This window comes from Capsicum annuum, chromosome 12 (genome assembly GCF_002878395.1).
Source record: "Capsicum annuum cultivar UCD-10X-F1 chromosome 12, UCD10Xv1.1, whole genome shotgun sequence".
NCBI classification, from domain to species: domain Eukaryota; kingdom Viridiplantae; phylum Streptophyta; class Magnoliopsida; order Solanales; family Solanaceae; genus Capsicum; species Capsicum annuum.
In genome coordinates this window covers 199,109,487-199,121,945 of record NC_061122.1, presented here as the reverse complement: position 1 = coordinate 199,121,945, position 12,459 = coordinate 199,109,487, and the positions used below count along the sequence as shown (strand labels likewise).

The 12,459-nt window shown below is 36.7% G+C and overlaps 1 protein-coding gene across 1 annotated transcript; it reads right to left on the bottom strand.

Annotated features, from left to right (window-relative positions):
* Nucleotides 1-2,910: 2,910 nt before the first annotated feature.
* LOC107850958 (protein STRUBBELIG-RECEPTOR FAMILY 6) lies at nucleotides 2,911-12,148 on the bottom strand. The gene is made up of 16 exons (XM_016695819.2): nucleotides 11,779-12,148; nucleotides 9,995-10,127; nucleotides 9,818-9,889; nucleotides 9,668-9,733; nucleotides 9,517-9,588; nucleotides 9,336-9,407; nucleotides 8,850-8,921; nucleotides 8,705-8,770; nucleotides 8,227-8,286; nucleotides 7,833-8,128; nucleotides 6,493-6,779; nucleotides 5,596-5,861; nucleotides 4,501-4,633; nucleotides 3,867-4,003; nucleotides 3,629-3,785; nucleotides 2,911-3,221 (listed from the first exon to the last, which is right to left on the bottom strand). Exons 1-16 carry the CDS (start codon nucleotides 11,864-11,866, stop codon nucleotides 3,066-3,068), a joined length of 2,133 nt encoding a protein of 710 aa, XP_016551305.2. The 5' UTR covers nucleotides 11,867-12,148; the 3' UTR covers nucleotides 2,911-3,065.
* Nucleotides 12,149-12,459: the final 311 nt, after the last annotated feature.

Below are 12,459 nucleotides of genomic sequence, written 5' to 3'. Positions count from 1 at the left end.
GTAAAAGGGAAAGAAAACTATGTGTGTAAACTTAAGAAGAGTCATTATGGCTTGAAGCAAGCTCCTAGATAGTGGTATAAAAAGTTTGAATCTATCATGGGGGAGCAAGGCTACAAAAAGACTTCTTCAGATCACTATGTATTTGTATAAAGGTTTTCTAATGACGATTTTATCATCCTCTTGCTATATGTGGATGATATGTTGACTGTGGGCAAGAATGCTTCCAGAATTGACGAGTTGAAGAAACAATTATGTAAGTCTTTTGCTATGGAAGTCTTGGGTCATGCTAAGCAAATTTTGGGCATGAGGATTACTCATCTTAAAGAATAAAGGAAGTTTTACTTATCACAGGAGAAGTACATTGAACGTGTACTGGAGAACTTCAACATGAAGAATGCTAAGGCTGTTAACACACCCCTTGCTGGTCACGTGAAATTGAGCAGGAAATTGCGCCCTACAACGAAGGAGGAAAAAGAGAGCATCACTAAAGTTCCATATTCCTCTGTTGTCGGGAGTTTAATGTATGCAATGGTGTGTACAGACCCGATATTGCTCACTCAATTGATGTTATCAGCAGATTTCTTAAAAATCCAAGAAAGGTGCATTGGGAAGCAGTCAAATGGATATTGAGGTACCTAAGAGGAACCTCGGCTAATTGTTTGTGTTTTGGTGGATCTGATCCAATCTTGAAGGGCTATACAGATGTTGATATAGTGGGTGACCTTGATAACAGAAAATCTACTGCTGGATTTTTATTTACATTTTCAGGAGGAGCTATATCATGGCAGTCGAAGTTGCAGAATTGTGTTGCACTAACTACAACTGAAGCTGAGTATATTGCGGCTACTAAAGCTGGCAAGAAAATGATATGGCTCAAGAGATTCCTTCAAGAACTTGGATTACAGCAAATGGAGTATGTTGTCTATTATGACAGTCAAAGTGCAATAGATTTGAGCAAAACTCCATGTACCATGCAAGAACAAAACACGTTGATGTGAGGTACCATTGGATTCGTGAACAAGTGGGGAACGAATCATTCCATGTCAAGAAGATTCACACAAGTGAAAATCCTGCGGATATGCTGACAAAGGTGGTGTCAAAAGACAAGTTCAAATTGTGCAAAGAACTTGTCGAGATGAGCTCTCTCTGAGAAGAATGAGGATACCTCCTTCAGATGCATGGGACTGGAGGGGCAGATTTGTGGGGTCCATCCCCATATCTCTTTTTCCAACATTAGCTGCAAAGATTGAAATGTTGCTAAGACAAAATGTCAAACAAATAAAATTTTCTGGTTGGCAGACTTTGAAATATTGTTATTGGGTAAAGTCATTGCTTACGTAAATAGGCATAGAATTTGCCTATAAAAGGAGCTTCTCAGCTCAGTTGTAAGGCACACCAAAAACAGAGAGAAAAATAATAGAGTAGTGAGGTATTCTACAAACTGTGATAAGAAATAGTCTGTAAAGAAAAATTAGAGTGAACGTTATTTTAGTAAGGTGGGAGTCAAAAGAGGGTTATTTCTTTTGAGTGTGTGGTAGTCACTTTGAGTATTGTATTTGTAACTACAGTGTAAAATTTCTTACTATAGTAACATCAGTTGCTCCTCTTGGTCCGTGGTTTTTCCCTTATTTAGAAGGGTTTTCACGTAAAATTCTTGGTGTCATTATTTTCATTCATTTTCCCTATTATTTTACCACAAATACTTTTGTTGTTATTCCGCGTTTACCCAACAGTATTCAGGTGAGGTTTGAGAGCACGGAGTGGAGCATTGATGCTTTTTGATTTTTTTTAGAGAGAAGTGCGGAGAAATGTTCTACAATTGATTGAGCTACTTTTAACTTAACTTTCATGAAGATAGAAGGAAGTCAGGGCAGTGACAGTAATGGAATGACATTGTTTGGTAATTGAGCATTACTCTTCCCTATATTGGATCTTGGCTGGTGTTCTGTTTACAATCCGAAAGAAAAAAAAACAAGATCAACAGCACTTTTTGCTTTGTAATGTCTGATAAGTTGGTGGTTGGTCCAAATTCAATCTAAGCAGCTACATTTTGTGATAGTTTCACTTAATTTTGTACACATGAGCTTTGTTACGTTTATTGAACCGATGTTGGATGAAGTATTGATTTTTGCCACACCCCCACCCCCACTAAACCTTACCATGCCATATCGCGTTTCCTCTTTTCCCGTATATGTACACTCTATCCTAGACCACTAGACGGAGTGACTGTCCATTCCAATGCCACCATCGTTGTCTTAGCTCAATACATACACGGGTATATACACTGTATACCTATGTATATTTTTGTGTCTCTGACTCTTAATAATTATCAAAACATCCACTGTTTTACGATGCCTATGCATGTAGATTGTATAACAGTTGTATACACTGTAGATGCATCACCCTATCCAAATCACCATTACACCTTTATTTCGAAGGTAAATTTCACATCTGGATGATGATGGAGTCACAATTATGCTCCTGCTAAACTACAAGAAAAGTGGAGATAGGAGTAGGGGTCGAGGTCGTCTATGGAGACATATCTGCTCCTTTTTCAGCACGACAATGAGGTATTCAGGTGAGGTTTGAGAGCATGGAGTGGAGCATTGATGCTTTTTGATTTTTTTAGAGAGAAGTGCGGAGAAATGTTCTTTGAATCATTGCTTCTTACATAGTTCACCAAAGGTTCACTGCTATATTAGGAAAAAAAAAACATACAGAAGTGAGGCATCATTTTACTCCATTTCTTAAATAAAATTGCTTTTGTGCAGGCAAACGTCCATGCAATCGTCGACACAATTCTTTGGCTACACCATCCGTACTTGATTATTGTGCTGAACAAAGACCGATTATTTGGAAATGAAAGTACACAACTCATTCATGTCACGTGTGGAAGAGGAATGCAGTCGATGAAAATTGAATGTGCGCTATGAAAAGATTATAGTATCTCGCAGTGATACAATGCATGATGCAGTCAACAAGATCTTGCTGAACCAATCAACAGAATATCATATCCCATAAACAGCAAAGAATAAAAAAGGAGACATTTTACAGAAAAGGCTACATTACATTGCTAACTGAGGTTGGTTATCTTGAGCACCTGCTTCACCCCTTGAACCCCGATCAATACTATATGTCCTCTTGCTCATATTTGCTCGTTGAACTAGCCGAACTAAGGCTTCAACAACTTCTGACATAGGTGGCCGGAACTCAGGCTCAGGCTGCCACAATATAGCATTAAGGACAATGAGATACTGTTGCTTTTCAAGATTCTGACTTGTCTTGAAATTCTAGATTATTTCTTGAATTTTTTGATCCGTTATTAAATTCAATAAACATATTCTTGAATTTATTATTTCTTTACTTTCAATTCGTTTTTCATTTTTAAATTTTATTTTAAGCTTAGAAAATTTCTTTTTCATTCTTAATTTTCTTTATCAAGTTCTTCGGGTCCTATGTGATTGTTATCAGGATCTGACCCATGACACATTTTCTAAGGATTCGAGCAATGCGGACTGACAGACTAGGACGCCTTAAAAAAGGAGGGGTGAACTGAATTAACAGAAATAGGTTCTTGATAAACATAGCAGATTTATGAAACTGGCACACTATCTATACAAAATATTACCTGGACGCAAAGAGCAATTACATCAGCAAAACGGGAAATAGATTTAACAGGGTAGAGCCCTTTGAGCGCTGGATCAACCATCTTAGCCAAGGCATCAATATCATGGAGTTGAGGTGTTGCCCATCTGACTAAAGATTGTTCAGATCGTGGTCTTTCACTGCATCAAGAGCATACATATTGATCAAGAAAGCTAAAACTTTCTGAATTTCTTCCTGTCATGGTGCCTAAGTAACTTTACCTATCAAAAGGTTTCCGTCCGGTGACAAGTTCCAACATAACTACTCCAAAGCTGTAGACATCACTTTTTATGGTGCATTGCCCATACATAGCTACCTCAGGTGCACCGTATCCAGACCCAGTGTTTTGGTTTAATGCCTGCAAATACGATCACTTGGAAACATTGTGAGAATATGATAGTGATGTGAAGCTTTTAAGAACAAGAAACCGTTACAATTTTACCAATTGAGTAGTAGAGAAGAGCAGGAGAAAAAGCACCAGAGACCATTGAAAGACTAGTTCATTAAAATGAGTTGCATGGAAAGTGTTACTTCTAGAGAATACTACTGGATAATTTCATGCCCAAGATTTGAACAAAATTCCTCTTTTTTATGTGACAATTTTCTTCAAGACCCAATTTATGAACCAAGGAAACATGTTTCAATTGTTTGTGCACAAAATAAAGCTTCCCTTGAAGTAAATGACATATCAACCATGTGATACGTCAATATTTCTTCCCTCTTTGAAAAGGACATATAAGCCGCTAATATTATGTCAAAACATGCCTATATACACATGTACTTACGTGCATGCTTATATAACGAATCCACTAAAACACTTTGCAATGATGCTTAAAGTAAGGAGCTCAAAGCCACCTGATCTGCATCATCAATAAGGCTTGCTAATCCAGAGTCTGATAGATGAGGATTGAGTTCCAGATCAAGTAAAATATTTGCCGATTTAATGTTTTTATGAACCAATGACGGTGAACGAACTTCATGTAGATACCTGCAAAGGATGCTTATATTAGCTAGTGAAGAAATTTGCTTATGGCTATCAGGAAATGAAGAAATGTGGAAATCACTATAAATTGGAAATTGTTATACCCTTTGTTTCAGTTTATGTGGCAGTATTTCCTTTCTATCCTTTTCTATGAGGATTTGACACCTTCCTATATTGGAAAATGATTTAACTTCAAATTTTCAATGTTACCCTTAATGACATGTTTTTATAGCAACAGAAATTTCATGGCAAGTTTAAGACCACAAGTTCCAGAAGGTTTCTTTTCTTTTTAAACTCCGTCCTCACTCAGACACTGCCATAAAAAATGAAACGGAGGGGAGCTACATATTTAGCATACCGAGCTCCAACTAAAGGAATAACAAACTTCCTTCATTCTAACTTACTGGTAATTAATGTTTAAGAAAGACTGAAGTCTATAGTGGCCTTTTTAGTCTAACAAGTATGATCTCTACATGCAATAATACTATGGATCCGCTGGTAGCGTTTATTACTAGTCATGACTAAGTGCTTGGTATTGACTTTCACAGAAACCCCTTTTCTTCTACTCACAAGATCTATTCAGTAAATCTTTTGTATGGACAAACATAAGATTCATGTAAACGAAAAAAACATAGCATTGCTACACCCTCCATGAATTTTACTTCCCATTTCCAATTTATGTGACATAGAATTTAAGAAAGAATGAAGACTTTTGAAGCTTCTACTCTTAAACACGGCATAACATTTGTCTGACTATAAAACTTTAGAAACTTAAGATCTTAAACATACCATAATATTTATGTGGCTATAAAAGCTTCTCATTAGGGATAAAAAGGAAATATTAAGTTAATTGTTTCTGAATATGAAAATGTGTCATTCTTTTTTAAAAGGACCAATAACGAAATAGTGTCATATAAACTGAAATCAGGAGTATAGAATAAGATAATTCTGAAATTACAAAAACTCACTCTAGTGCTCGTGCTGCACCAAGTGCAATCTTGACTCGGCTATTCCATGCTAGTGGCTTGCTGTCTTCATCTGATAAATGCAGGACGTCATGTAAAGAACCATTTTTATGGAATTCATTAACCAGCAAGTACTGTCCATGCTCTACACAATAACCAACCAGCTCAATTATATTTGGATGATGCAGCTGGGATATATCAGAAACTATATTGAGAAAATCTTCAGGATTCTGGAGTATGGACGAATTAATTTTCTTGACAGCAAGAACCTACAACATTTCAAATAAGAGAAAGGAACACAATAAGGATGTCTGTCACTTAAATGAGCATGAATTCAAATAAGCAAAGTTCTTCAACAAATGAAGCTTTTTTTTCCATTGAAACTAATATGTTGTTGCCTCCTGAGGCTTTCTTTGGATGTACTTTTGATTCAATAGGATTACCAAATCACCCCCAAAATCCAGAATAATAGGAAATAAGTACTTTCTAAAGTACAGAGTTTATTTTTTTATTAACCGTGATGTCCGGGCCAACGTACACATATTTTTTATAACCGTGGTGTCCGGGCCAACGTACAGGTACCTCAACTAATTCCACGGGGTACCTTTTACCTCCCACCAGCACAGGTACCGCCGTACCGGGTAACTCTATCCACCAAGGGTTGGATAGATGGAATGAAACCACCCAGTTTTTTTTTTGGTCTACGCTGGGAATTGAACCTGAGACCTCATGGATTCTCAACCCGCCACATCGACCACTAGGCCACACCCTCGGGTGCATAGTTTCTCTAATCAAACATTTAATACCATCTTGCTTAAACATGTGTTAGCATCACTAAACCACCTTATATAGTCATAAGAAAGAAAAAAAATTATTGGTATTCATAGACAGAAGTAGTACTTTGCCATCATAAAATTGAGCACAATAAACACGCCCGATTGATCCCTCGCCAATAAGGTTTTCAACATTGAAGCTATCAGTAGCAATCTGTAGGTCTGCAATTGAATACTGTGTAGCCTTGATTTGAGCTGTATTAATTTTCTTGTGAGGAACAATGGGTTTCGGTGATATGTCAACCTCGTCAAAGGACTTAAGGCGATCGATAGGTGGAGGTCTTAGATTTACGGCTGTGGGAATTTTAAATGTTGTCATGCTTACTGTGGAAGAGGTTTGATAAGGTTTCAACTCTGCAGCCAAAAACAGACAATGAGTAGGAAAATCTGGGAACAAAGAAAACATAATAATGAAAAAGTTAGACATAGGCAAATCCAAGCTCCAACTCGGCTTCAATGAAAACACTGAAGTTGATATTGAGACGAGGCATGAAAGATATAAGCATGAACTAGAAAATTACTGATGAAGTTGCAAATGAGAAGGGACTAGTAATTTTATTTATTTTTTTGAGAAGGTAACATTTAAGAAGGAACTTGTATTGTAAGAGACGATTTGTTTTGTGGTCTTTCGATGGATTAAAAAGGTGAAAGAAACTTCCCAATTATGCACCTAAAGATGATTCCTTCACTGTGCTGACAGCTGCAACGCGAAGCAAGAGTTCTTCGGGTCAACTATATTCTGAAGAGTTTTTGTATTCCAAGAAGTTATACCATCAAGGGCAGCTGATGTTAATTCATAAAAACAATCATAAGCATTGAAGGGGAGCCTTGGAGTAACTGGTAAAGTTGCTGCCATATGACCACGAGGTCACGGGTTTAAGCTTTGGAACAGCCTCTGGCAGTAATGCAAGGCAAGGCTACGTACAATACACCCTTGTGGTGGGTCCCTTCCCCGGACCCTGTGCATAGCGAGAGCTTTAGTGCACCGGGCTGCCCTTTTAAGCTTTAAAAGCATCAGGTAATTTAGGACCTCCTCCGAAAGATCAGTTTGAATTTCTAAAGATTATAACTATGGAACTACCAATAAAATATGAAACTTTTGTTTCTTCAGAATTTAGGATCTTTCACGTCCATACTGTTTTTACAATTTGAAGATGAATATTTTCCTCCTTTGCTGCTTCTTTCTGTATCAGTGACAACCCTTTGCAAACTTTAGATGCTACTTGTATGGTTTATGACCATTAACAAGCTAAGCACAGAGGCTTAGGCATCATTTTCCGTACTCCGAGCAGGTAAGTGAATAGTAACATCACAAATGAATTCTAATTATTCGTTAAGAAATGTCCAAAGAGTTAAGAAAGCATTGAAGACACTTTTACAAAATCAGGAACTATGAAAGCAAAATACCTTCTACTTCCTGTGAAGTAAGAGGAGCAAGTGGCTGATTATCAAGCTTCTCTATGTCTGTCGACAACCTTTTTGATCTTTTCTTGATAAAAAAGAATGCTACTATTGCTCCAACAACTAGAACAGATATCACTATGCCTGCAATACCTCCACCTCCTATACCTGATTTCCCACCACCATCACTACCTGAATTGTTGTTCTCTCTGGATTTGTGATTTCTATTGTGATTGTTTGCAGGAGGTGTACCAGGTGGAGGAGGGGGTGCAGGTCCTGTGCTCCACGAATTACCATTTGATCTGTTATGAAAGATTCATAAATCCTGATCACAATTAGAAAGGACTCCCCAAAGAATTTGCAAAGATGAATAAAAATAATTGTTATCTAGGACGCTCACTGCACTATCCCTTTCAGCTGACTTGGAATCCAGCCAGTAAATTGGTTGTTTTCAACATTCCTAAAGAACAAAGGAATCAGCATGGTATTCAACCGACGGATTTAACGGAAACTCTAGAAGTGAGATACAGATAAAGACATAATAGGCACAATACATAAACATGCCCTTTAACTTGGCCTCAGATCATATCTATAACCTCCAACTTTGGGTGTGCACAAGGAGGCTTGTATAAAGTTGAACAAGTAGACACATAGGTTCTATGTGGCATCCTACATGGCCAATTCTTGTCCTACATGGCATCCTACGTGTATTATGCCACATAGGACGTGTGTGTCTACTTGTTCAACTTTATACAAGTTTTAAGTGCCTATTTGTGCACACCTAAAGTTGGAGGTCATAGACGTGATTTGAGGCCTAGTAAAAGGGCATATTTATGTATTATGCCGACATAATATCCACCATTTGGCACACAACTTACAGATTTCCGAGGGGAAGATTAGCCAGGACGTCAATAGTTCCAGTAAACTGGTTGTTCTGCAAATACCTGTGTATTACAACAGCAAACCTATAGACTTGATGGAAGTTTGGAAATAGAAAGATGAAGTATGAAACTCTTATCTTACATTGTGTTCATACTAGCTAGTGACTGGAAGCTTTGAGGAAGATTACCCGACATAGAATTGAAAGAGAAATCCCTGAAGCATTAAAAAAAAAATCAATCAAAACAATGTCACAGAGAATAATAAATTTAAACTATTATTTTAAACAAGAAGATATGATAAGGTACATCTCAAAAGGTGGATCATTTGATGGTATTTTGAGGTTTTTAATACTTGGTTTAGAAAAAGTGCAATCCAAGTAGAAACTTGGCTCAATTGACATAATCTAATACTTCGGCAGCAAACCAAAGACATGATTTCCTTCTGTGCAGTAATGTGGGAAATGGAACACGTTTGTCGAAACCTCTTTCTCAAATCGAGACAACAACTCAAATGATAGAATAAGTGTACTTTCATGATAACATTTGAGAACAGAAAACTATTCTCATTCAGATCATAATAAGCCAATATCAAAATTCTGATAAAATGACAGAGATGAATAGGCCTTACAATGTGTTGAGAGCAGAGAGCAAGTCAAACGAGACAACCACTGATCCTTGAATTTGATTGTGACTAACATTTCTACAACAAGACATAAACATTGCAGTGAATTATAAGGAGCCCTGCAGAGAATGAAGACAACCAACTATCTTAATTTTAAACAAACATTAAATTTAAGCATTTCACTTACAAGTACTGAAGGGAGGTCATCTGTGAAATGGAATATGGGAGGCCACCAGTAAAACCACTAGCAGCGAGGTTTCTGCATCACAAGGTAAGTTCTAAGAAAGTTAAGAGGAAGAAACCGGCAAGGAGGAAAATATGCAAATAATCACACATACAATCTTTGCACGTTTGGAGGAAGCTGGTAAGGTAACTGGTTCCCCATATTGTTATTGCTTATGTCACTACAACATTCACAAAGATGATCACATTCAGTAATTCAACATAAATCCAATTAATAAGGAACAAATGAAGGCCATTAATCTTACAAATTGGTAACAGATTTTAGACTATCTAGCTGCGACCCCAATGAACCTGAGAGCCCAAGACCTGATATTTTGCTGAAGGAAAATGAGAAGAAACTAATCGTCAGTACATACATAGTCAATAATCCAAAAAGTTGAAATAACATGGAGATGAAGATAAAAAGGAAGACCGAACCCCACATTTCAGTTACTTTATTGCCCGAGCAGGTAATGCCTGTCCAAGACTCTCCACAAGGATCACCGCCATTGGCATTCCATTTTGTCAGCTGCCCTGGTGAGTTTAGGCTGGTATACAGGGCTCTCAGAACAGATGCTGAAAAACAAAGTGCCGCCAATGAGATTATTTTGAAAGAGACATATCTGACTGTGAAAGGAATCATAGAGATACATAAGGACAGAGAACAACTCAAGAGACGGATATTACATAGGACAAACTGCTAAAGAATGTGCACCTACACAACTTGACCAGCATGGTACAAAGCGGTGAGCAGCTTAATCAAACCAGTACTGCGAAACTCTTTGGATCACGAACATTCCAAAAGTAAATTACATAGCTTTATTAAGTCTTTGATCAACTTCAAACTCATTGTTTTTAGTCACCCTTTACCACATTAAGAAGATAGAAGAAAACGTTCTTCAGTAATTGCTTATCTAATGCTGAAAATAGTAACTAAACCAATCACGTTAGACACATGTAAGTTCCAAATTCACAGACCACAAGTTTTCCTTAAGGATGTACCTTTTCTTTCCATACTTCTTCATTATTAATGAGAGAAAAATTGTCGTCCAAAGCTTGATTTTTTCTATAAGGTGCGTTGGCAACACTAAAAATAACGACTACAACAACTATGACTCAATCTAGCTTACAAGACTAAAAGGGTAGTTTGTCCATAAGTAATGAGTATTCCCACACTCAAAAGTGAAGAATACCATTGGTGCAGCCCAATCAAGACTTATTAAACAGCAACAACAACAATACCCAGTGTAATCCCACAAGTGGGGTCTAGGGCAATGGTGGAGCCACTTTTTGTTGACGAGTGTCAAATAACACCCTTCACTAGAAAATTACATTGTTTAGCTAGGTCAAAATTTTAGTTTTATGTATATATCTTATATGTTGATTCCCGTTATTTTCTCTGTGTGTCTACTTTTTTTATATTGTGATACCCCTTAGTAAAATTTCTAATTTCGCCACTGGTTTGGGGAAGGTAGGATATATACACACCTTACCCCTACCTGTTTCTGGTAGACGCTCAAAAGAACTGCAATCACCAAGCAAGACTTACTATATACATAGGAATTGTGTTCTTTATTTTCAAAGACTGAAGTTCAGTAGTATTTAATTTCAAATGCTCCTTTCTTTTCATTTTTCAATTTCATTTAGGCTTCAGACAAAAGAGTTTTTCACGTCTGTTCATTTCATTTCAAGAGCTGTCAGTCCAACTATCAGCTATAACAATTCTTGCGAACGAGAAAACTGGAACGTGTTTTTCTTTTTTACCCTCACTAAAGCTTCCACCTTTTTGCTTCCTCCGAGACTCAAACCAATAAATTTAGAATTGGAGTTGGAGGGTGTTTACCATCCCAAAAGCTTCCACTTTTTCGCTCTCTAGGTGACTCAAACCCACAAATTTAGAGTTGGAGGTGGCGGTGTTAACCATTCGAAAAGCACTCACATTTTACCCTCGGTGACTTGAACCCACAAATTTAGAATTGGAGGTGAAGGGTATCTATCATCGGTGACTCAAAACTCATAAATTTGAAATTGGAGCTGAAGGGTGTCTACCATCCGAAGAGCTTTCAAACTTACAGTTGGAGGGGTAGAAGGTTTTGTACACGGTGTTTAACGTCCCAGCAACTGTCTCTTAACATAAAAATTAGAACTTGTACTTATTACTCCATATCTACTATTTCATTATGACAGAGCAATCAAGAAAATGATGGATAAAGGAAGGGAAACTAACCGTCAGATGGATCTGTGTCACCATTAGTAAAGCTTGGTAAATTCACCAAAATGGCCAACAACACTAGTGCCAATAGCAATAACCTCATCTCTTCCGCACCAACAACACAAAATTACACAGCACTACTTCCTTAAGAACATGGCAGTTTAGGTAACTGAGTGAGAAAGAAAAAGGGTCAACTGGAAAGATGCTTTTGCCATTGTAAAGAAAGTTAGCAGTCACTATTCAGCCACTGCTGCTATAAGAATCCAAAGCCACATCTTTTCTTTTTTTACCATTCTTGTTTTGTTACATTGCAATGAATCACTTTAATTTGAATTTCTTTCTTTTAGTTTCTTGTAGACTTTAGTGAAAGAATTATGAGATGGAACAATTGAAATATTACTCCCTTCCACCATCAATGGTTGTTAACGGATTAAGAAATAATAAAGAGTAAATTTATTATGATATTTTTTTAAATATAATAAATTTAATATTTTAAAAAATATAATTAAATAATAAATCTCTCTATATTTATATCTATAATCTATAATTTATAATATAATAATAATAATAATAATAATATATTAAAAGTGTGAAAATCCTTACAAAAGTGATTTGAATTTTTTACCCTTCATTAAAATAATTTTTAGCAGACAAAATCGTCTTTTTACTATTTTCTTAAATTATAGTTATAAATAG

What these genes read in the sequence shown, in the direction of transcription:
- LOC107850958 (XM_016695819.2), bottom strand. Translation starts at nt 11,866, where the DNA reads ATGAGGTTATTGCTATTGGCACTAGTGTTGTTGGCCATTTTGGTGAAT. An exon ending in AATCTTCCCCTCGGAAATCT is followed by an intron (nt 8,287 to 8,704) that starts GTAAGTTGTGTG and finishes TTTGTTCTTTAG; the next exon opens with GAATGTTGAAAACAACCAAT. An exon ending in CTCAATTTTATGATGGCAAA is followed by an intron (nt 5,862 to 6,492) that starts GTACTACTTCTG and finishes GAAATGTTGTAG; the next exon opens with GTTCTTGCTGTCAAGAAAAT.